Source organism: Dipodomys merriami, unplaced genomic scaffold (genome assembly GCF_024711535.1).
Source record: "Dipodomys merriami isolate MVZ:Mamm:240054 unplaced genomic scaffold, mDipMer1.0.p SCAF_174, whole genome shotgun sequence".
Classification (NCBI taxonomy): Eukaryota; Metazoa; Chordata; class Mammalia; order Rodentia; family Heteromyidae; genus Dipodomys; species Dipodomys merriami.
The window spans coordinates 1,609,575-1,631,724 of NW_027203093.1; the positions used below are offsets into that span (position 1 = coordinate 1,609,575).

At 57.5% G+C, this 22,150-nt stretch overlaps 1 protein-coding gene and 1 pseudogene across 1 annotated transcript in view; one reads left to right on the forward strand and one right to left on the reverse strand.

The window, feature by feature from the left end:
- LOC138829589 (zinc finger CCCH domain-containing protein 3-like) overlaps positions 1-21,398 on the reverse strand; it is a 77,486-nt gene extending 56,088 nt beyond the window's left edge. The window contains exons 1-3 of the mRNA XM_070025965.1: positions 21,319-21,398; positions 18,641-19,928; positions 17,164-17,360 (exon numbers count right to left, since the gene is read on the reverse strand). Coding sequence (XP_069882066.1) covers positions 17,164-17,360; positions 18,641-19,928; positions 21,319-21,364 — 1,531 coding nt within the window. The 5' untranslated portion in view covers positions 21,365-21,398. The remainder of the gene's footprint in view (positions 1-17,163; positions 17,361-18,640; positions 19,929-21,318) is intronic.
- LOC138829531 (heme oxygenase 1 pseudogene) lies at positions 3,405-4,156 on the forward strand (annotated as a pseudogene).
- Positions 21,399-22,150: the final 752 nt, after the last annotated feature.

Genomic DNA, 22,150 nt, shown 5'->3' on the forward strand with positions numbered 1-22,150 from the left:
GAGCAGCCTGTGGGACGTGCATGAGGCCTGGCCCCTCTGAAGGCCTCCTCCTCACGCTGGCCGGCGGGCGTGGCTGCAGCCAGGGCGCACCCGTGTGCAGGCAGCCCCGACCCATGCAGCGGCAGGAGCTGCACAGACTCCCATGTGTGCTACGCCGCCACGGACTCGCGCCACAGCGGATGCGGTGGGCAATTAGGAGGAAAGCTGCCAAAGCCCATCACAGATCCATGCCTGGAGCGTACCAGGAGGAGGGAACTCAACTGCTCCACAGTTAATTCAGACAAGCAGAGCCCACAGAAGGATGCGTGCGATGAGCTAGGAACCCCATGGAGTCCGCAGCAGCTTGGCTCGGAGGAGCTTTGCCGAGGCAGAGAGAGCACAGCCCCAGATGGGAGCCCTCAAATATGCCCTGCGGGCTGCAGCCTGACCCTACGAAGGCTGTTCACACACAGCAGGAGGGTTACTCTGGACAAGAGATCGAGTTGTCGCTCCTTTTTTTGTCGCAGACTTTTTTCTTTTTTAAATATACTAGGACTTGAATTTGAGGCCTCCCTATCGGAAGGCAGGTGCTCTGTTATCTGAGCCACACCCCCAGCCATTTCTGTCCCTATTTTTTGGACGGTGTTTTGAGTTTTTGCCTCAGGCCATGATCCTCCTTCCTAAGGCTTACTGCTGGTATTTCAGATGCAGACCACCGTGTTCGGCTTAGTAACTGAGATAAAGGTCTCACTACCTTTTTGCATGAGCTAGCCTCACACGCAGAACTCTGGGTAGCTGGATTACAGGCACGAGACACCACACCTGGAAGCTTACATCAACACTTTCAGTGAACCAGAAGTAGGTACAGCAGGAAGTGAGACCCCCGGACACAGTGCCTCTCTCTGTGAATACCCTGCAGCATGGGCCTGCATGGAGCTGGCCCAGGTCAGCGCTGAGTGCTCTCCCTCAGCGCTCACCAGGAGCCAGCGAGATCCTACCGCCTGACAGCTTGTACCCCCCAGCGGGCTCCCCAGGCCCGCTGGGGCTGTCATGGACATGCAGGGAGCCTCCTGGAGCTTGTCCTGGGCCAACCCCTGACCCCAGCACCCTCCTGAGGTGCTCTGAGGGCACTGGCTGGAGCACCGCGGGCCTGTGCCCATCTACACTAGGCAAGGGCGCAGACGTCACAGCCTGGCTTGAGAATGGCTCCAGAGTCAGCTTGGGGAGGGCTTAGGGCTCTCGGGAACCCGCCTCCCAAGTGTCCATCAGGCTATCCAGGCCCCACAGGGCTACAGGCCACAGCCTGCCCAGTACAGAGACCCTCTCTGGGAAGGACGCCATATGCCAGCCACACAGGGTCACTGGTGGGTGCACGGTCCCCACACAGACTTGACTCCGCAGGTCCCGTTACCAGTCCCAGACTCCAAAACTTTACATACAACTCCACAAAACAACCAAACGAGTAAACCAGATTTGATTCAAAATTAAGAGGAAAAACAACAATGGACAGATCTTAATAACTGAGTGTCCTTTAAAAATAGTATTGGTTGCTCATGTAACTGTAACCCTCTGTATAGTATCTTTACAATAAAAAATTTAAAAAAATAAAATAAAAGTAGTATTGGGCTCTTATGGAGAAGCTAAACCTAACAGACATACATAGCTCACGCCTGTTATCCTCAGAAAACAGGAGGCTGAGATCTGAGGAGCATGGTTCAGCCATGCTCAGGCAGGAAAGTCCGTGAGACTCTTATCTGCAATAAACTACTCAGAAAAGGCTGGAAGTGGTGGTGCTGTGGCTCAAGTGGTAGCCTTGAGCAAAAGAAGCTGAGGGATAGGCCAAGAGTTCAAGCCCAAGCTTGAACAAACAACAAAAAGGACTGGGGTTAAGGCTGTAGCTCAGTGGCAGAGAGGACTGCCTTATACTGTGAGAACCTGGATCAATCCACACCACCACAAACCAACAAAATATATAACAGGGCTAACAGGTTACTCTCCAGACGCGAGCTTTAAGAGGTGGTTATATGAGGCCTGGTGTGGTGGCATGGGCCTTTGACCCCAGCTCTCAGAAGGCCAAGGAGGACCGTGAAGTTCAGACCAGCACAGTGAGAGCCTTTCTCTCTCTCTCTCTTTCTCTCTCTATCCTCTCTCTCACACACACACACTACCTACACACACACACATATATACACACACACTAAGGATTACGTTCAAAGGCTTAAAAATCAAAATTGAAAACTCTGGCAGACTTAGAAACTATACAAAAAGACAAACAGAAATTTTAGAATTTAAAAACTAGCTGAAGTCAAGGGATGAACTTAGTGGCAAGTTATATTGAGCAGAATAGCAGACAAGTAAGCTAGACAGAATAAATTAAAAGCACACCTAAGCATGTGATAGCACAACTGCTGAAAACCAAAGAGGGAGAAAAATCTTCGCAACCACAGAGAGAAAAGAAAGATGTGTGACTTTCAAGTCCTGACAGCTGATTTCTCAATAGCAGCGGCCAACTCAGAAGGCAATGGAATGAGATCACGGAAGGACAGAAAGAAAATAACCACTCTAAAACTGGTTTGTTTTATTTTTTGCAGTGCTGGGGATCAGCCCAGGGCCTCACAGATACCAGGAAAACACTCTGCCACTAAAACGTGTTACCCACCAAAAATACCCTTCAGAAACTAAGGTAAAAATAAAGATATTATACAACACTGGAGGCAGTGGTCCACAGAACTGCATTATTTAAAAAATCTTTTTAACTGGCTGGGGAGGCGGCTCAGTGGTAGAGTGCTTGCCTTGCTTGCATGAGGCCCTGGGTTCCATTCCTCAGCACCACATGAGCAAAAAGAAAAAAGCCGGAAGTGGCGCTCTGGCTCAAATGGTAGAGCGCTAGCCTTGAGCTGAAGAGCTGAGGGACAGCGCCCAGGCCCAGAGTTCAGGCCCCATGACCATACCCCCCCCCCAAAAAAAAAAAAAAGATTTCTTTCTTTTTTTTTTTTCTTTTTTTGAGGGACAGCGCCCAGGCCCAGAGTTCAGGCCCCACGACCGGACTAAAAAAAAACAGCGCCCAGGCCCAGAGTTCAGGCGAACTCTGGGCCTGGGCGCTGTCCCTCAGCTCTTCAGCTCAAGGCTAGTGCTCTTCCACTTGAGCCACAGTGCCACTTCTGGCTTTTTTTTTTTGCTTATGAGGTGCTGAGGAATCGAACCCAGGGCCTCAAGCATGCAAGGCAAGCGCTCCACCACTGAGCCACCTCCCCAGCCCCAGAAAGAAATCTTTTTAAGAAGTATTTTTTGACCACATCCTCTCACTCCTAGCCACTGGGCAGGTGACAGAGGATGGGATCCAGACCTCATCGGTCCCCCGCATCGGTCCCCCGCAGAGCCACACACTGCAGCCAGCCCACCGCCTCTGACCCCCCAGCTCAGCCATGGAGCACCAGCACCAAGACAGCACGCCCCAGGGCCTGCGGAAGCCTCAAAGGAGGCCGCCACGGAGGGGCACGTGCAGGCTGAGAACACCGCACTTATGAGGAACTTTCAGAAGGGCCAGGGGACCCCAGAAGGCTTTAAGCTGGTGTACCCCTGTACCACACCTACGCGGCTTTGGAGGGAGGGGGGGGTCTAGCATGACAAGGCAAGCCTGTCTTCCCCCCGTCTACTTCCAGAAGAGCTGCGCTGCAAGGCCGCCCTGGAGCAGGACATGGCCTTCTGGTACAGGCCCTGCTGGCAGGAGACCAACACGCCGGCCACACAGCATATGTGAAGTGACCCCACAAGGTGGGGGTCACCCAGCTTGAGCTGCTGGTGGCCATGCCTGCACCTGCTACCGGGGTGACCTGTCTGGGGGCCAGGTCCTCAAGGAAATCCACAGAAGGCCCCGGACCTGCCTAGCTCTGAAGGCCTGGCCTTCTTCAACTCCCCCAACATGGAGAGTGCCACCAAGTTCAAGCAGCTCTCCCATGCCCACATGAACACGCTGGAGATGACCCCAAGACCGGGCAGAGGGATCAGAGAGGCCAAGACCGCATTCCCACTCAATATCCAGCTGTTTGAGGCGTTGCTGGGACTGCTGACCCAGGATTCAAAGGACCAGCTCCTGGGCTCACCAGCAAGCCAGCAGCAGGGGCAAGACGCCACGGCTGCCGTCTCCCAGACACCACCCCTCCGACGGGGGCACTGATGGGTCCTGGCCTGCAGCTTCCTGGTGGCAACAGTGGCTGTGGGACTTTATGCATATGAACATGTGTGCCCGTCCCCGGGGGCCGTGACTGCCCAGGGAGGGACCACTCCCTGGAGGGGCACAGCGTGTTTGCCTCGTTTCTCACCTTGCGACACGGGAAGCTTTCAGGGCTCCGAACCCATCATATCCCTCGGAAATGAAGGGAGGTGCTTGTGACATTGCCCCCCCCACCTCCGCCATGAAAAGCACATCCAGCTAGTGGCCTGGACCACCAAACCCAGCAGCCCTGGCTCCTGCAGCAGAGCATGAAGACGTGGCCTGGCCGAAAGCAGCAGCTATCCTGAGCCTTCCTTGTCCTTGGTCCCTGTACCTACGTTGGCCACAATCATGACGGCTTTCTCAAGGGTCATGGAAGGCAGCAGAGCTGTTGTGTCTTGTGTCTTTTTTTGTTGTTGTTGTTGATCGTGGGGCTTGAACTCTGGGCCTGAGCACTGTCCCTCAAGCTCTTCAACTCAAGGCAAGCGCTATACCACTTGAGCCAGAGCACCACTTCCAGTTTTCTAGTGGCTTGGAGACAAGAGTCTCACAGACTTTCCTGCCTGGGCTGCCTTTGAACCGTGATCCTCAGATCTCAGCCTCCTGAGTAGCTAGGATTACAGGCGTGAGCCACCAGCACCTGGCTTGTGTCTGTCTTATTTTGTGGAATCCACTCTTTGTTTTTATTTCCGCTTGAACAGTATGGTGGTGTCTTATGTTCTGTTGTTTTGATAAGTTTGGGCTATCTTCCTGGAGGAGGAAAAGGGGGGAGGGAGGGAGGTGTTCAACAAGAGTGTAGTTTTGGCCTCCATGTTGGTGTGAAATAATAAACAGCACTATCTGATAACTTAAAAAAAAAGTATTTTTTCCTCTAGGTATAAGCAGAGAAAGGAATCAAGAGAAATAAAAGGCTGGGCAATGGGGGCTCATGCCTGTCATCCTAGCTACTCAGATGGCTGAGATCTGAAGACTGTAGTTCAAACCCAACCTAGGTAGAAAAGTCCATGAGACACCTATCTCCAATTAATCAGCAAAATGCCAGACTGAAGGCATGGCTAAAGTGGTAGGGCCAGGAATGAAAAAGCCAAGTAAGAACACAAGGCCCTTAGTTTAAGCTCTGATACCAGCACAACAAAGAGAAACAGAAGAATAAATATGCAAGTCTAAGTAAATGTCTAGTGTATAATTATCTTTCGATCATGTATAACTGTCTTATGATATCTAAATTATAGAGACAGACAGCCCCAGTGGCTCACACCTATAATCCTAGCTACTCAGCAGGCTGAGATCTGAGGATTATTGTTCAAAGACAGCCCAGGAAAGAAAGTCAGTGAAACTCTTATCTCCAATTAACCACCCAGAAAGTGAGAAGTAGTGCTGTGACTCAAGTAGTAGAGAGCTAGCCTTAAGCAAAAAGCTAAGACAGCACCCAGACCCTGAGTTCAAGCCCCAATATCAGTACCAAGAAAATAAAATACACACATACATATACATACATACATAGTTTAAATCATGACAGCTCTAACATGTGACACAAAAGAAGCCCTCTACACTTCTTCTATTATCCACAGCATGCTCACATGCTAGCTTATATCCACAGTTGTATCTACAGTGATGGGTACACCATATAGCCTGGAGGGAAACCACTAAAAGCATAAACGAATGGCTGGGTGCCTGTAACCCTACCTACTTGCCAGGTTGAGATCTGAGGCGCAGGTTGGGCAGGAACGTTTCTGACACTTTTATCCCCAATTAACCAAACAAAAAGCCTGAGGTGGAGCTGTGGCTCAAAATCAGTAGGGTTCCAGTCTTGTGCAAAAAGTGAAGGGACAGTGCCCAGCCCTGAGTTCAAACTCCAGTACCAGCACAAAATAAAAATCAAGTAATTTTTTAAATAGCAAATCTAAGCCCAAGTATATTAATACACTGAAGAGCCAGGTGCTGGTAGCTCATGCCTGTAATCCTAGCTACTCAGGAAACTGAGAGCTGAGGATCAGGGTTTGAAGCCAGCCCAGACAGATAAATCCAATAAATTGTTTTCTTTTTCTTTTCTAAAGTCCAAGACTGGAACTCAAACTTAGTGTCTTCCAGCACTTTCACTCACTGGCTAGCATGCCACCAACTGAGTCACACCTCCAACCCCCAAGAAGTAATTTTTTTTTTTAGTCTGTCGTGGGGCTTGAACTCTGGGCCTGGGCGCTGTCCCTGCGCTCTTCAGCTCAAGGCGAGTGCTCTACCACTTGAGCCACAGTGCCACTTCTGGTTTTCTGAGTGGTTTATTGGAAATAAGAGTCTCACAGACGTTCCTGCCCAGGCTAGCTTTGAATTGTGATCCTCAGATCTCAGCCTCCTCAGTAGCTAGGATTACAAGCCTGAGCCACCGGCGCCAGGCTTTACTTCTAACTTTTCTTGGTGGCTAATTGGAGACAAAGAGTCTCACAGACTTTTCCTGCCTGGGCTGGCTTCAAACCATAATCCTCAGGTCTCAGCCTCCTGAGTAGCTTACAAATGTGAGCCACCAGCACCCATCCCCAAGAAACATTATCTCCTCTTAAACAGAAACAAAGAAAGAAAAAAACAAACAAACAAACCTGAATAAAAGGACTAAATATGCTAAGATCTTTTTTTTTTTTTTTTTGAGTCCAGTCGTGGGCCTGAACTCTGGGCCTGGGCGCTGTCCCTCAGCTCTTCAGCTCAAGGCTAGCACTCTGCCATTTGAGCCACAGCGCCACTTCCGGCTTTTTTCTTTGTGCTCATGTGGTGCTGAGGAATCGAACCCAGGGCCTCATGCATGCAAGGCAAGCGCTCTACCACTGAGCCACCTTCCCAGCCCTGCTAAGATCTTGTTAGGCTACATTTAAAAACCAAGTATTTGGGCCAGGTGCAGGGGTGCGCGTGTAGTCCCAGGTACACAGGCGGTCGGTCGCAATGGGGAGAATCGTAGCTCTAGGCTGTCCTGGACATCTCCATTAGTAAGCCAGGTACAGTGGCGTGCACCGATGACTCCCAAGGCTATGGTAGGAATGTGTTCTGAGGTAAGCCCAGGAGAAAACCCAAGACCCTAGCTGAAAATTAATAAAAGCAAAAAGGACTGGGGACATGGTTCAAGTCACAGAGCACTTCCCTAGCAAGCACAAGGCCCTGAGTTCAAACCACAGTACTGCCAAAAACAAAAGCAATAAAATGCTACAAATCAAAGGAACATAGGAGAAAAGCTGAAAGTAAATGTGTCATATACACATCCATATATATAAATCTTTATGTTTTCTATTTATCCTCAAAGGCCCACATACTACAAATGTCAACCAAGAAACTTAAATGTGACAACAGGGTACAAGAAGCATTACTAAAGACAGAGAGGACATTTCTGCTCCAGAGAGATACAATTTCAAATTGGTTTGCACCAGCAAAACGACCTCGATATTAAATGGCAGACTGACACGCGGGAGCGTCTAACACACGCCAGCAGCGCTGCAGAAGGCCACTTGTCTCCTCCCTCAGGAGCTGTACGACATACGAAATCTGTCTGCAGCACAATTAACACCACTTACTTTACACCTCCACACCCCGAGCTGGAAATCACGTCCTTTCCAAACGCACACACAATGGACTGAAAAACCATCACAAGTTGACCACAGGTAATATCAAAGGTTTGGAATCAGGCTTGCACATACAGAATTAATCAGTTAAAATAATCTCAAAATCTCCTCCTTACATAACTTGTGAGTCAGAGAAGAAACTTCATGGAAATTTGAAAATCTTTTAGAAGAAAGCAGAAACAATTAACTTGCAGAACACAGCTAAAGCTACACTTAGAGGAAAGTGTATAACCTTAAACTACGTATTTCAGACAGATCATCAGAGCATCTGTCCAGCTCCATGCTTGCTCTAGCTCCATGGCATCTGGGGTTCACAGGAGCCTCTCCCACCCCCACCCCTGCTTGAGGTCCCTCAGGTACATCACGCACAATCCATCCTCACTCCCCCGACAGCCAAGGCTACTCAGGCCTGGCCAGCAGCCCTGATGCCCAGAGCGTGTGTCCGTCTGTCCCACGCCCAGAGAACAGCACCATGTCAGGGAGACAGTAGGACGGGCATGGGATAGCAACCTCAGGCAGAACCAGAAAACCAGCCCCAACCAGACCTGGACCCGCTTCCCTTTTAAAGGAAAGGAGAAAGGAGACCCAGGCCCAAAGGGGAAGGACCCGAGGGCATGCCCAGAGTTGCTTTTCAAGCGTGCCCACCCCAATGGCTGCAAGGACAGCCCTCTACCCCATCCTACCCCATCCTGAGTTGAGGGCACAGGGCAGGGGGAGGGACAGTCCAGACAGCTGGGCACTCAGGCCAGGCTGAGGCTCAAAAGTGTGGCGCAGCCCGCCTCAGCACAGGCTCCAGCAGGGGCTGCACACACCCGAAGCAGTGACAGCAAGGCAGACTCCAGGCCGGCGCAGCTGTGCCTGCCCCTCCCCAGAGAGCAGATTGAGACTTGGAGGCGACGCCTCCCGGGCGCCCCACCCCACACGTCAGTCAGCCTGGTCCTCGCCCTGCAGCATGGGGAGATCCTGGGACCCCAAACCCTTTCCCTCCGTGCCCTGCGCCACAGGGGGCCGGGCCAGGTCCCACCACCTGGGACAAATCTCCGAAGGAGGGCAGCTTGGCAAAGGAGCAGGAAACCTGCTCCTCTTTGACACTGTGCCCCTGTGCCAGCCCGCTGGCCTTCCCATCCCCAGCACTCCTCCACAGGAAGGACTCCCCGCCAGAAGCACAGCCCTGGCTCTGGGGGGCGGCCCTGGGAGGCGCCCCAGCACGCTGAGGGGCGCAGAGGGCTGCGGCTTGCAGGCAGACTGGACAGGAGAGCTTCCCCAGCACGGCACTGCCCCAGCCACCCACACCGAGCACCTGTGGGACGGCTGGCTCCTCCCTCAGCCGCCGCCCAGAGATGCAGAGGCCCTGGGAGCAGAGGCACAGCAACTGTGAAATCCCCCGGGGAGAGATGCCTGCCCCCCCATGACACCCCCGTGACACCCGCCCTTCCCACGATACTACCCCCTCCACGACACCCGCCCCCTTGACACCGCCCCCTCCTACAACACCCCCGGTGACACCCCCCAACACCTGCCCCCCGCCCTCCACCTGGGCAGCAGAGGGACCAGGAGCGCAGCGCAGCACTGCGGGAGCCTTCCCAGCATTCAGTGAGGACAGCCTGAGGACGACTGCCTTGCACTGGATGGCAGACCCTCCCTCCCTCCCTCCCTCCACCCCCCGCGAGTGGCCGGGACCGCGCTCCCACTCACCCACCCCTCCACCCCACCCCTGCACAGCGACAGCGCCCCTCACTCAGGACGGCCAGCGTGACCTGCTGCTGCCAACACCCTTGCACCGTCTGGCCCTCAGGACGCCCAGCCAAGGGCCACCTCCCACACGGAGAGACCACCAGATGGTCCCCGGGCCATGACATGGTCATCAGTGCCGGGCCGGCAGCGAGAGAGAGGAGCGGGAAGATGAGCAGCCCTGCGCACGGGAACCACGCGGACCGAGTCCCCCGGCTGACACCACATCCGCATGGGGCCTGCCCACAGTGGGCCTGGCATGGTGGGACCACAGCTCCGCGAGGGGTCCTCAGCAAGGGTTCCAGAGGGAGAAAGAGAGGGGAAGCTACAGCCCCGCAGGAAAGAGGGGCCCAGGCCTGAGGCAGACCAATTCCCAGGACCACAAAGGCACCTGGAGCCGCACTGGCACCAGCCTTCGCACCACACGGCCCCCACCAAGCCCGCACAGCCTCACACACTTCCCAGATAAGAACATCCTGCTGGTGAAGGGCAGTGCTGGGAAGCGAGCGGAGGGACAGTGCGTACACATGTCCATGCGCGGCCACAGGGCGGTCCTGGGGTGGCAGAGCAAAAGGAACACGGGCCGTGGGCCGTGGCCTCTGCAACAGCCCTGGGCACCCCGAGCCCCGGCACAAGCCCCGGCACATGCCCCGCGATGGCTGCACACAGCCTGCACCTAGGGCCCAGCTCCTGCGTCAGGCCTGGACTCCCAACAGTCTCAGCCAGCCCAACCCAGGCTGCCGAGGCGCGTGGGACACGCGTCATTCCTCGGGAACACCAGGGACCAGAGGACCATCTCAGGTCCTCTGACGATGGAGGAGGCCAACTGCCCTGGGCCGGGGGACCCAGGGCGCCTAGAGGAGCAGACTCAGGCCACCTCTCAAGCCAGGAATCGTGCAGGCCCGGCAAGGCTGGGTCCTGGCCATGAACGGCACACGCGTGCACTCCCACGCCAGTTCTTGCGGAATAATTCATTAGCACAGCCATGACAAACGTAAAATCGGAGGCCTCCAGCGTGCCCGCTAATTTATGCAAGACCGAGGATCGCTGCGGCTGCCTTTCCCAGAGCCTAACTCAGCACTTTGCTTTTCCCTTATGAAAGCAGGACTCCTGATTTAACTGCTCTCACACCCCGAACGAACGGTGCTCACCGGAGTGAAATCGAACAGCCAGCCACGGGCGGGGAGCGGTGATGGATGGAAGCCCCGGGGCTCTGGGCAGGGTTCCCATGCGGCAACACCAGCAGCACGCAGGGTGTGGGCGTGCCACGCTGGCCGCCATACCTGAAGACCCCCCTCCTCCCCACCCCCCCTACCCCCACCACTACCACCCCATCCCCGCTCCACCTGCGCACCAAGTCCAGACCCAACCCTGACAGGTAAGAAGTGAACACAGGGCGTAGTTCCCGGTGCCGAGCCTGGAGGGCAGGGCTGCTGCGTGCCCACCCTCCAGCCAGGCTCAGGCCCCACACCAGGCGCCCAACCGGAAAGGGTGGCATCCAGCCCGAGCCTCTCCTGTCAGCACACTGCCCACGGCGCCTCAGGACCAGGCGCGGCCACCTCCCATCCCGCAGGACTGCACGCGCCCCTGCCGAGAGCCCATGCCTGCCCCAGGCAGGGACGGTGAGTCTCGCCAGGCGGCACTCCTGAGCCTCTGCACCACCGGCCTGGGCGGTGAGCACGTGCGGCGCCGCACCGGCAGCGAGCTCCCAGGAAGCTGTCCAGCACAGGACCTGCCAGAGGACTGGCCCCAAGGCTGAGCTCAGGCGCACCTGGCTGGCGCCCCTCAGCAACCAGCCATCCCAAGGCCCCTGGTGACTGACACGGGGTGAGACACAGTGGCCTGTCACCTACAGCCCAGGGCGGGAAGGGGGCGTTCTGCCCACTGTGCCCACCTGGCAAGGAGCAGGAGCAACATCCCAGCTGGAAGGCCAGCTCTCAGCCTCTTCTCTTCCTAGGCCACTTGCTGACACGCTAACCATCCTGGACCGTGTGCGGCCTCAAGCCTCCTGGGTGAGCGGTGCCCCCCCCATGCACCGCCCACGCACGGGCCACCACAGAAGTCAGACAGGGCCAGGCTCCTGGCACAGTGCAGCTTGCACCATCAGGAGCTCTGTGGTGAAGCCCGGGACTGGCTCTCACCACTCGTGGAGACAGAACTGCAGCACACTCTGTGCGTGCCCTGCCCCGCGGGCCCTCCTCCAGTGGGCAGTGGGACGCTGCTGTCTGGCACTGAGAGGCTCACATGGGTGTGCCAGGATCAGACAGATACCAGGGGTGGGACAGAGCCCTCACCACCATACCTTCCTAATACAAGAGTACACGTGCGCGAGACACAGCAAAAATAAGGCAGGGGCTAGAGGCATGGCTCAAGTGGTACAGTGCCTGCATAGCAAATGGTGGCCCTGAGTTCAAACCCCAGTACTATCAGATGGAAGAAAAGAAGGAAGGGAGGGAGGAAGAGCGGGGAGCAGGCAGGCAGGCACCAGTGGCTCAGTGGCAGTTTGAAGCCTGTGAGACTCCATCTCAAAAAAACAGCAAGGGCTGGGAAGGTGGCTCAGTGGGAGAACGCTTGCCTTGCACAAATGAAGCCCTGAGTTCAATTTCTCAGCACCACATAAGCAGAAAAAGCCAGAAGTGGTGCTGTGGCTCAAGTGGTAGAGCCCTGCCCTTGAGCTGAAGAGCTGAGGGACAGCGCCCAGACCCAGAGTTCAGGCCCCATGACTGACAGAAAGAAAAAAACAAAAAGCAAACAGTGGGGGATAAGGGTTAAGAATCAAGTGGTAGAGCTCCAGACAAGCAAGCTAGCCAGGCAAGTACAAGGCCGAGTTCAAACCCTTTTTAAGAAGAGGGGGAAGAGGAGATGAGGCAGTACGTAGGACTGTCCAAGGTGTGAGGGGCAGCCTGAAGGTAACCCGAGAAGAGAGAAGCAGGGAGGCTGACCACAGACACCCAACAGACCTGAACAGGGCAACAAGCCAACACCTGACAGAAGAGTGGCCGCGCAGAGGAACAGCACTAACAAGTGGACAAGCACACAGCTCTGCCACAAGTGGGGCCCAGGAAGGCAGGGCCTAATCAGGGAGAGGAGGGGCCTGGCAGAGAGGGGCGAGCCTAATCAAGGAGAGGAGGGGCCTGGCAGAGAGGGGCAGGGTCTAATCAAGGAGAGGAGGGGCCTGGCAGAGAGGGGCGGGGCCTAATCAAGGGTCTTCGGAGCCTGGCAGAGAGGGGCGGGGCCTTTAGAGGGTGGGCCAGGGTAACCTGGCCAGAGAGGTGAGGCCCTCAGAGAGAAGCAGGACTTTAAGGGCCAGGCCTGGCCAGAGAGACGGTGGGCCTAGGAAGTCACAGGCTTCCACAAGATGGGAGGGGCTGTTGGAGGACAGAGAGGCACAAGGGCCGGCGCGTGCCAGGTGCCCAGCACACCTGTGAGCACTCAGGGCGAAGCTTGGCTGGAGGAGGAGCACCAGCTAGACCCCCATGCCTGAGGCCGCCTCCTGCGCTGCCCCCCCCCCTAGGAGGCCGAGGAGGCACCCCCACCCCCAGGGCTGGCCGGGCCCTCTGCAGGAGAAGGGGGAGGGCTGCCAAAAAACAGGGCAACGTCCCCACAACCTCTGAATGGCTAAAAGGAGGACCCTAGCCAGGCCCCAATGGCTCACACCTGTCATCCTAGCCGCTTAGGAGGCTGAGATCTGAGGATCTCAGAAGAGCCAGCCTCGGCACAAAGTCTGTGAGACTCTTATCTCCAGTTAACCAGCAAAAAGCGGGAAAACAGGTATGGCTCCAGTGGTAGAGCAGCAGAGTGCCAGCTCTGAGTGAGAAGGGCCAAGTAAGAACAAGAGGCCGAGTACAAGTCCCAGTACCAACACACACACAAAATAACAACTGTGTGTGTGTGCGTGTGTGTGTGTCTGCCATTCTGGCACTTGAACTCAGGGCCTGGACACTGTTCTTGAGCTTCCTTTTGCTCAAAGCAAGCGCTCTACCACTAGAGCCACAGCACCACTCCCGCTTTTCTGTGTATGTGGGGCTGAGGAACTGAACCCCAGGCTTCGTGCATGCAGGGCCAGCGCTCTACCCCTGAGCCACCTTCCCGGCCCCATGACCACGTTTCTCAGAAGGCCACTTCCCAAGCAGGACCCGGTTTACCACGGGGATGGGCAACAGCCACACATCCCTTAGCCTGCGCAGGTGAAGCGCGGGGCCTCCCGTCCCGAGGCTGTCTGGGAGCTGACCTGCCAGCACTGGGCAGCAGACACTCCCAAGGAGACTGCTGACTAGGAAACGGGGCTTTGGGGCGAGCGCAGCGGCACAGAGTGGGCCTGATGGGCGCGGCACAGCACTGGCACGCAGCTGGGCAGAGCTGGCCCGTCACCTCAGCACTGGGCCGGGGACACAGCGCGGTGACTGGGGGGTGGGCATCCCACTGGACCTGGGACGAGGCCGGAGCTGAATGCCACAGGCAGCTGTCACGCTGTGACTACTGACCATTGGCATTACATGGACAGAAAGTGGGACCCCATTTTTGAGAGCCTTACAGGCTCCATCTCTGCTGCTCACAAGCCTGCTCCAGCCTCATTCCACGGGGGACAGACTCCGGGGGTGCACAGCCTCCCGCCCTCCCTCCTCCATCAATCCTCCATCCCAAGGGGGAGAAGACACACCAGCACAACAGGGAGAGGACCCACAAGGGTCCCCCAGCCCGCTCCTCGGCCGAAGTCTGACTCCAGGTGGAAGACTCTCCCCAGAGCACTCTCTGGCGGGCCGGGCCTTAGACAGGAGGAAAGGCAGCTTCGGGCGGGAACTTTCCCGCACTCTGAGTTCCCAGGCGGGAGCAGCCCACGGCTGCTGAACAATGCAGTTTTGAATTCAATTAAAGCGATTATCTGTTGTGCCAAATAAATTGTGTACAGCATATATCCTGCGGCACTTTACACCTCCAGGCTCATTATTCCCTAACTGTTTCCTCCTGTTTATGTGCTCTCAAATTAAATTGCTGATAATATGCGCCAAAATAAAAAATGAGCGCACCTTGTCCCAAGAAAATTGATTCTCCTTCCCCTGAACTGGCAATGGCCAGGTTTTATATACTCTGTTCCTGGCGATCATTAGTAATTCAATTTTCTTTTTATTAGCCCCCTTATCTGCTGAGCAATATAGTGGCAGGGCTGACCTCTTTCGCACGGGTAAATGTTTAAAATCTTTTCCCTGATTAATTTTGCCAGTTAAGAAAAAGAGGAGAAATGGCCCGGCTCTTAGCCATCACAATGAATAAAGCTTAATGTTGATTGTGATGGAATTTCTAATGCCAGGGAAATTGATTGAACGCGGCAATTACGCTGCAAGAGTAACTCGGAGGAGATGGGATCGCTTTCTCCTGGCCGTAGCCTTTTGGTTATTTAAAACAATCCAATTTGCAAGGATAATTATGTATTAGTGTTTTATCTGCCACTTGAAATGAACAGGGGAGTTTCGATACTGGCCCAGCATTAGCAGGTTATTGCTGCAAATTACTAGATATCTGCTTTCTTTCACATAAAGAGGAAATTAGGCAATCAATTACCAGAAAAAGGTGGATGCAGGAATAAGAGGAACAAGGGTGCCCTCTGCTGGAAGCGGGGCCAAACAGCAGGACTGAGGCTGTCCCACAGGGGCCAAGGCTACCTTCCCTTTCCCGCCCTCCCCAGCCTGGAGCTCACTTGGCAGCCAGGTTCCTCCCTGGATACCTAGGAACGGATGACCCTTCCAAAAGGAGAGTTAGACCTGAAGATAAGTATGTTCTGCAAAACCACGGGGTAAGAGAAGGCTCCCTGCAGCCAGATAGATGAAGGGGCAGCCTTACCACCTAGTGGCCACCCGTGTTCGGAGGCCACTCCCTCCTGGAGGCAGAACTTTGGTACCCTGGCACATCCCAGCCCCAAACCCACAGCAGCCCAACTAGGACCCAGGACTCACAGGCCTCAGCTCTTGGGCAAGCAGGGAGGATGGAGCCTTGTACAGGGAATTTCTTGTCCCCAGCCAGGCTGCCCCGGCCCCTGCCTGCCCGGAGCTCTGCCTGAGGACTTTACAGGCACAGCCTCACACACCTCCCACAGGCACCCACCTGCTGCAGGGTAAGGGCCACGCCTTGCCATAGCAGCACCACCTCGTGCACAGGCCCTCCCGATTCGCTGCCTGCTCCGGCCTGCTGGGCACTCACGGTCCAACACTGCCACCTGACACTTCCGAACAGTGACAGGCCCAGCCCCTCCGAGAGCCACAGCCAACCCCTCTTCCTTACATGTCTCCTTACACCCTAGTGCCCACCACTGGCCCCTCCACTTCGCCGGCCTTGGACAACATATGGCTATGAGGCCTTCCTTCCACCCCGGTTGGCAGCCAACCCAAGGCCATGCAGTGCCCGCAGGCAGATGTGGTGTCAGGACCCCTTGCTGCCTGCCTGGCTGCTCTCTGTGGGCTCAGGGCTACCGTGGGAGCCAGCCGGCACCCCACCCTGCCCTGGGCCGACAGAGGACACAGGCCAGCCTCGGGAGAATCCAGCAGCGGCCTCCACAGCTCTCTGTTCACCCTGCCAGCCTCACCAGCAGGCCCTCACCTCTGCCATTCGCAGCCAGAGACCTCCTCCACCTGTCCTTGGCCACAGGGCACAGGTCCACTGTTCAGCTCAGCCTTCTGTCTGCATTCCCTCACCACAGACCCCAGGCCCCTGCTCCGCATCCCATACTCCGTCTCATAGGAAGACTACACTGGCCCCTGCACACAGCCAGACCCGTGGCCTGGCAGCCAGTACCTCCAGCCTCACTTCCTCACACCTTCTTGGCCACAAGCACAGCTGCAGAGCCCCTCCAGCTCTCTGCCCAGGCTCCACACCCCTCTCCTGTGGCCAAACCCATACAGGCTCTTGGCTCTGCTCAGAGCTGCTCCTCTCTAAGTCTTCTCCAGATAGTCTTGTCCCCAGCAACAGTCCCCACACGCCACCCCCCAGCACACAGTCGCCAATGTCGACGCCCACTTAGGACTGTCCAAATCCAGGCCTGCTAGTCCCTCTCCACCTGCCCACATGTGCCCAGGCATGCCAAGGGAGAGCAAGGAGACCCACAGGACTGGACGCACCAGACAAACCACTCTCCGCAGCGACACCAGACGAGGGCCATCCCCCAGCACACCATCCTGGGCAGGCTCCGGCGCCGGCTCCTGCCGGCGGGGCACAGGCCACCAGGGACCATGCACACCCGTATCTGCAGGCTCTCGGGCATCACGTAGGTGTCCGGCCACTCAGGTGAGTGCCACTGAATTCCCACAGACCGGCCTAGGACAGGAAGAGGAGTCCTGCGGCCCCAGGCCGGCTCAGGATAGGAGCCCTCGAGGGGCTAGAAGCACTGGGTGCCACCATCCTCAACACCCCCCAAAGGTGGGATACATACAGTGATACATACTGAGGAGTGGCCACAGAAGAGGCCACCAGTCACCTTCCTAGCCACCCAGCTTCCACCAACGTATGGGACAATATATATGGCCTCTGCCTGCACCCATCAGTCCAGCCACCTGCTGCCCAACAGAGCCCTCTGACCAGAGAAGACAGTAAACACAGTTCTGAGCCGGTCAAGCCGGCCATTTCCAGACTGTGGGAGCCGTCCTGGCATACCTTCCTTGGTGGAGAGGTGGTCCCGGCTCTGCGGCAAGCGGCACAGCCGGTGCTTGGTGACCTGCAACAGGCCCTTGTTGGGGGTCTTCTTCAGAACAGGGCTGGTCTTCCCCCGGAGGACCTGTCTCCGTCGCAGATTGAAATGGCTCCTGGTGGTGGTGGCAAGCGAGGGGGTGTTCTTCTTGTCCCCAGGAAGGCTATGGAGACAAAACACATGCCGCTACCAAGAGGCCCGAGGGTCAGGGCGTGGGAATGCAACCAGAGGCCAGCCGGGGCCCTGCAGGGCCCAACCCCATCCTGCCGGCAATGTCAGCTGGCTGCAGCTCCTTTCTCTCCACAGCTGGGCTGGGGTGCAATCCCAGCGGCACTGCAGCCAGTGCAAGCCACTGCTGTCCCCAGGGACAGCCAAGGAGAGGGGTCCCTCCCAGTGGGTCTACACTCTTATTTCCCCAATCCCTGTGAGCCTCTGCACCGGGCTAGAGGAGGAGATGGTGTGGCCCCCGAGAGGGGGCTGGCACCACACCTGCAGGCCTGTTTCCCCAGCTCCCCACCACTATCAGAGCAAAGTGGCCTCTCGCAGCCGGGGAATGGGCCAGCTCAGGACAGCAGGAGAAGCTGGGCTTCAGCCGGCAAGGGCAGCTGCCGCCCTACCTTCAGCAATGACCAAACCTGGGGCTACGATGCTACCCACAACCTTGGCGTGGAGAGCGAGGAAAGTGGCATGCCCTCCTACGGCAGCGAGGGACTGAGCACCTGGCCACCACACAGGTTGGGATATACCACTCTGCTTGCTCTGAGGGTGACCCCCAGCCACCCCAGCATTCTTCCAAGGTAGCTACAGAGCCCGAAATCTGGAAAGCCCTGGAGACCGCAGCGCACCAGCCCCAACCACAACTGGCCACCACAGCACAACTAGAGCAAACTTCCACCCGAGCAGGGTGGGATGCCCAAGGCCGGGTCTCCTAGAGCCAAGCGCAGTGCAGGAAAGCCCAGGCAGCCCTGGGCAGTCCCGCCCCCTCCTGATGCACGCTGGGAAGACCCACCAGGCTGCTCCTCCATGTCTGGACCAGCACGCCTGTCCTTAACTCCACAGGCCAAGAAGGAAAACTGCCCGAGACCTGGCCTCTCCACAGCAAGAGGAAGGGCGGCCCTGCAGCAAGGCCCTGCCCGGGTCCTCAGCTTGCCCGGCCAGAATCCCGAGCAGGCCTCTAAGCCACCATGAGCTCCAGTTTAACCACCTTTAAAAAAACAACAGTACCTCTAACCTCGCTCCTGCTACAAATGTGAACCATAACGGAAGTTTCTAGCTCAACCCGCCAGCGGCGCTGGGGAGGGTCACTGTGCTCCTTCCTGTCCTCCCAGGCGGGCAGCAGACGGAGGCACACAGACAGAGGCGGGAGCATTCGCCAGGGCAGTGACCTTAGCAGCTCCTGCCCACCCCACGCCCACAGGGCATCACAGCCATGGAGATGCACACCTGGCACTGCCCCGCCTCCGGATGATCTTAGTGCGGCTCTTCACTTTGTATGCCGAGCCATCTCCAAAGAGAGGCTTCAGGCTCCCAGCTCCCCCTGCTGATCTGTCTTCTGATGGAGATCTCGATGGGACTGGGGAAAGCTGGGTGGTGTGGTCCTTGCTGCCACCCTCTGGCTGCCAGCAGAAGGAGGAGGAGGCGGTGGCAGAGGGGCTGGAGGCCTTCCACTTGTACTTGCTATGGGAGGCCCCGGGCTTGGAGGACACAGCCAGCTTCCGGGACCTGGCCTCTGGGTCAGCTTTGGCTTGCAGCTTTTCGGCTTTTCCAGCCATACCAGAGGGAGCCCTGCTCGTACTGTCCGCCGTTGTCCTGGGACTGAGAGACCGCCGAGTGGCCCTGGGGCTCTTCGCTGAGGCAGCCACCCATTTGTAGTTGTTTTTCCGGAACTTGTTGCTTCTACCAGATCCAAGCAGAGAGGCCTCCCGGGCCTGCCTGGCCCCTGAAACTGGTCTTGTCAGGCTCCCCACTGAGCCTGAGGGGGCTGGCTCGTCTGGGAGGCTGGAATTCTCTCCCCGCTCATCAAGAGAGCGCATGGCGCAGCTGCCGGCGGCAGTGGCAGGAGCTGCCCTGTGGGCCAGCGTGGAGGATGGGAAATGGCCTTTGACAGAAAGTTCACTCTCGCTGACTGTCCGCCGGGGCTCCGGGGGACTGCCACTCCTGCTGCCCACAGACCTCACTATCCGGTTCTTGCCAGGCTCCTTCTGGCAGACCAGAAGAGGTTCCTCTGCACTGTAGCTTCCCCTGGCTTTTCCTGGCCTTGAGGTCGGCAGCTGCCCACCAGGGGGCTCACCTTCACCTTCTTGGGGTCTTTGGTCACTCCAGGACAGGTCACAATACTCTTCCAAAGAGCCCCGCTGGGCTCCTGGAGCACCCATGGAGCTGGACTTCGATGGTGGCTTGATTTTGATGATCATGTTCTGATCTGGATTGAGCTGGACCTGTCTCTCAAAGACATACTGCTGGGGGTCAGGGCCTTGGTTTCCTCCAGCTCCAAGCAGGGTGGACACAGGATGGTCACCAGCTGTGTCAGATGTTCTAGGGGGCCGGTTCACAAGAGAGTATTTCTTGCGCCATGAAGGCCCATTGTGGGAGGAGAAGGCCCTCCGACCTGAACGATAGCGGGCGCCAAAGGCTCTGCCACTGTGATAAGTGGGTGGTTGCCACCGGGAGGCCGCTGAGGTGCCCGGGGCAGGGACATTGCCATGGAGGTTTTTGTAGTCATCGATTAGACCTGAAAAGACATAATCGCAGGTGCCATTAACCAGAAGGTATAAATCAAAATAACAATAATCAGTCAGGCACCACTACCTCACACTTGTAATCCTACCTGATATTCAGGAGGCTAAAAATCGGAGGATTTCTATTTGAAGCCAGCCTGGGCAAGAAATTGAGACTCTTATCTCCAATTAACCACCAAAAACCCATCTGTGTGTAGAGTGTAGCTTGAGCAAAAAAACTCAGGGGCAGCATCCCGGCCCTAACTTCAAGACTGAGGAACAACTGATAGAGCGCTGGCTTAGCAAACTCAAAACCCTGAGTTTAAGCAACAGTATGCGCTCACGTGCGTGCGCGCGCGCACACAGCAACTGCTATTGAAGGAACCCTCTGGAAGAGCATCAGCTGGCAAGACACCCCCACCCAGACCCTAGCATCTACACGAGCCCTGCTTGCTTCAGAGAGCAGCCTCCAGTCCTAGGAACCACTGACAGGTCAGCCCAAACCCTTGGCCTGTCGATTCCAGATACCTTTTCCCCATCCTTCCTACTCCAATCCTATTTCTGCTTTTCCTGAAGATGCAGCCCTGCGGTATGACAGTTTCTACCTGGGGATGTACTGGGCCCACAATGCTTCGAGGGCAAGTATCACACCATAGGCACAGACCAGTGAGGTCTGAGCAAGAGGAACAAGTGGGCCACAGAGCCTTTCTACCTTGCCCACTGCTGGGAGGGACACAGAACTGAACCTCAGTACTCGCCACCGAGTGTAACGAACTGACGCCCATGGCACTTGGCACGTGGCGAAGAAGAAAGAATTTACACACAGGCTGGCGAAACGCCAGGCATGACACCACCTCCTACAGAAGAGAAGAGGAGGGGCCTGACATCCCCACAGGGGCGCCTCGGGCGCCGGCCTCCACGCCGGTAAGCAGGCAGGACCCCGCGGGGCCGGGGGCCCGGGGCTCTCCGCGCGCGCGTCCCAGGTCCCCGAGTCTTCTCTCGGTGGAAATAACTTCCCAAGGATTTCTGCCTCGTCCTTAGCGCCCAAAACTACTAGCGGGAAGCGGAGCCCGGAGTCGGCCGGGGGTCGGAGGAGACTGCCCGCCGGGGCCGGCGGGGTCGCACCGGCCGGGCCCCGCCGTCGCCGAGCGAGGACCGGCGCCCGCGGACGCACCGCCCGCCCGCCGGCCCCTCCCGAAAGCCGACGGGGTCGCCACCGGAGCCCGGGTCCGGCCGGGCCCCAGACGCCGCGGGCCCCACTCCACCCGGCCGCCCCGACGCCCGCCGGAGCCCACGGCCGGGCGGCCGCGAGCGAGAGCGGCACGGACGCGGCCGGGAGAGCCGGCGGCGGAGGGAGGGCGGGGGACGGGCGGCGTCCCCGCGCCCGGGCCGCGGCCGCCTCACCCTGCAGCAGGCGGATCTGCCGCCGCAGCTGCTCCTTCTCCTCCATCTCCGGAGTCCGCAGCGCCGGGCCGGGCTCCCGCGACGTCATTACTGCGCGACGGCCCCCAGCAGGCGGGGCTGCAACAGCCGAGAGCCGGGGCGGCGCCCGAACCGCTTCCCACAGACGCGGGCTGCGGGGCCGCGCGTCGCCCCGGCAACGCGGTGGCGCGCGTGCGCAGAACGAGCGGCGGCGGTGACGTCAGAAGACGTCGCCCGGAAGTGGTGGCCCCCGGAAGTGGTGGCCCCGCAGTAGCGGCTCTCTCCGGGCGACGCGCGCCGGCGGCTGCGCAGCCCCCGCTGCGGAGACCGGGTTCGCCTGCGGCGTCCCGGACCCGGAAAACCCCGTGGACGCGCCTGCCTCCGAAGAGACAGTCGGAGACGTTCAGGGACCTGTGAAGTCTAGGAAGACGGGCTTGCGCTGGAGACTGGAGTCAGAACTAACGTCAGTGCCGGGCGCCGTGGCTCAGCCGGTCATCCCAGCTCCTCAGGAGGCCGAGACCTGAGGATCGCGGTTCAGAGCCAGCCCGGGCAGGAAAGCCGTGAGACTTATCGCCAGTTAACCACTAGAAAACCGGAAGTGGCGCTGTGAAGAGCGCGGGGACAGCGCCCAGGCCCCGAGTTCAAGCCCACGACCGACAAAAAAGAACTAACCAAAGTGGGATGGAGGCGTGGCGTAAGCGTAGAGCGCCGGCGGGGGAGGCTCCGCCCCGGAGGATTCCCAGGCAGTTCGGCAATGACGGTACCACCCTGCAGTCGGCGAGCAGGTGTACGCCCCAACAAAGGGAAAGCCCGG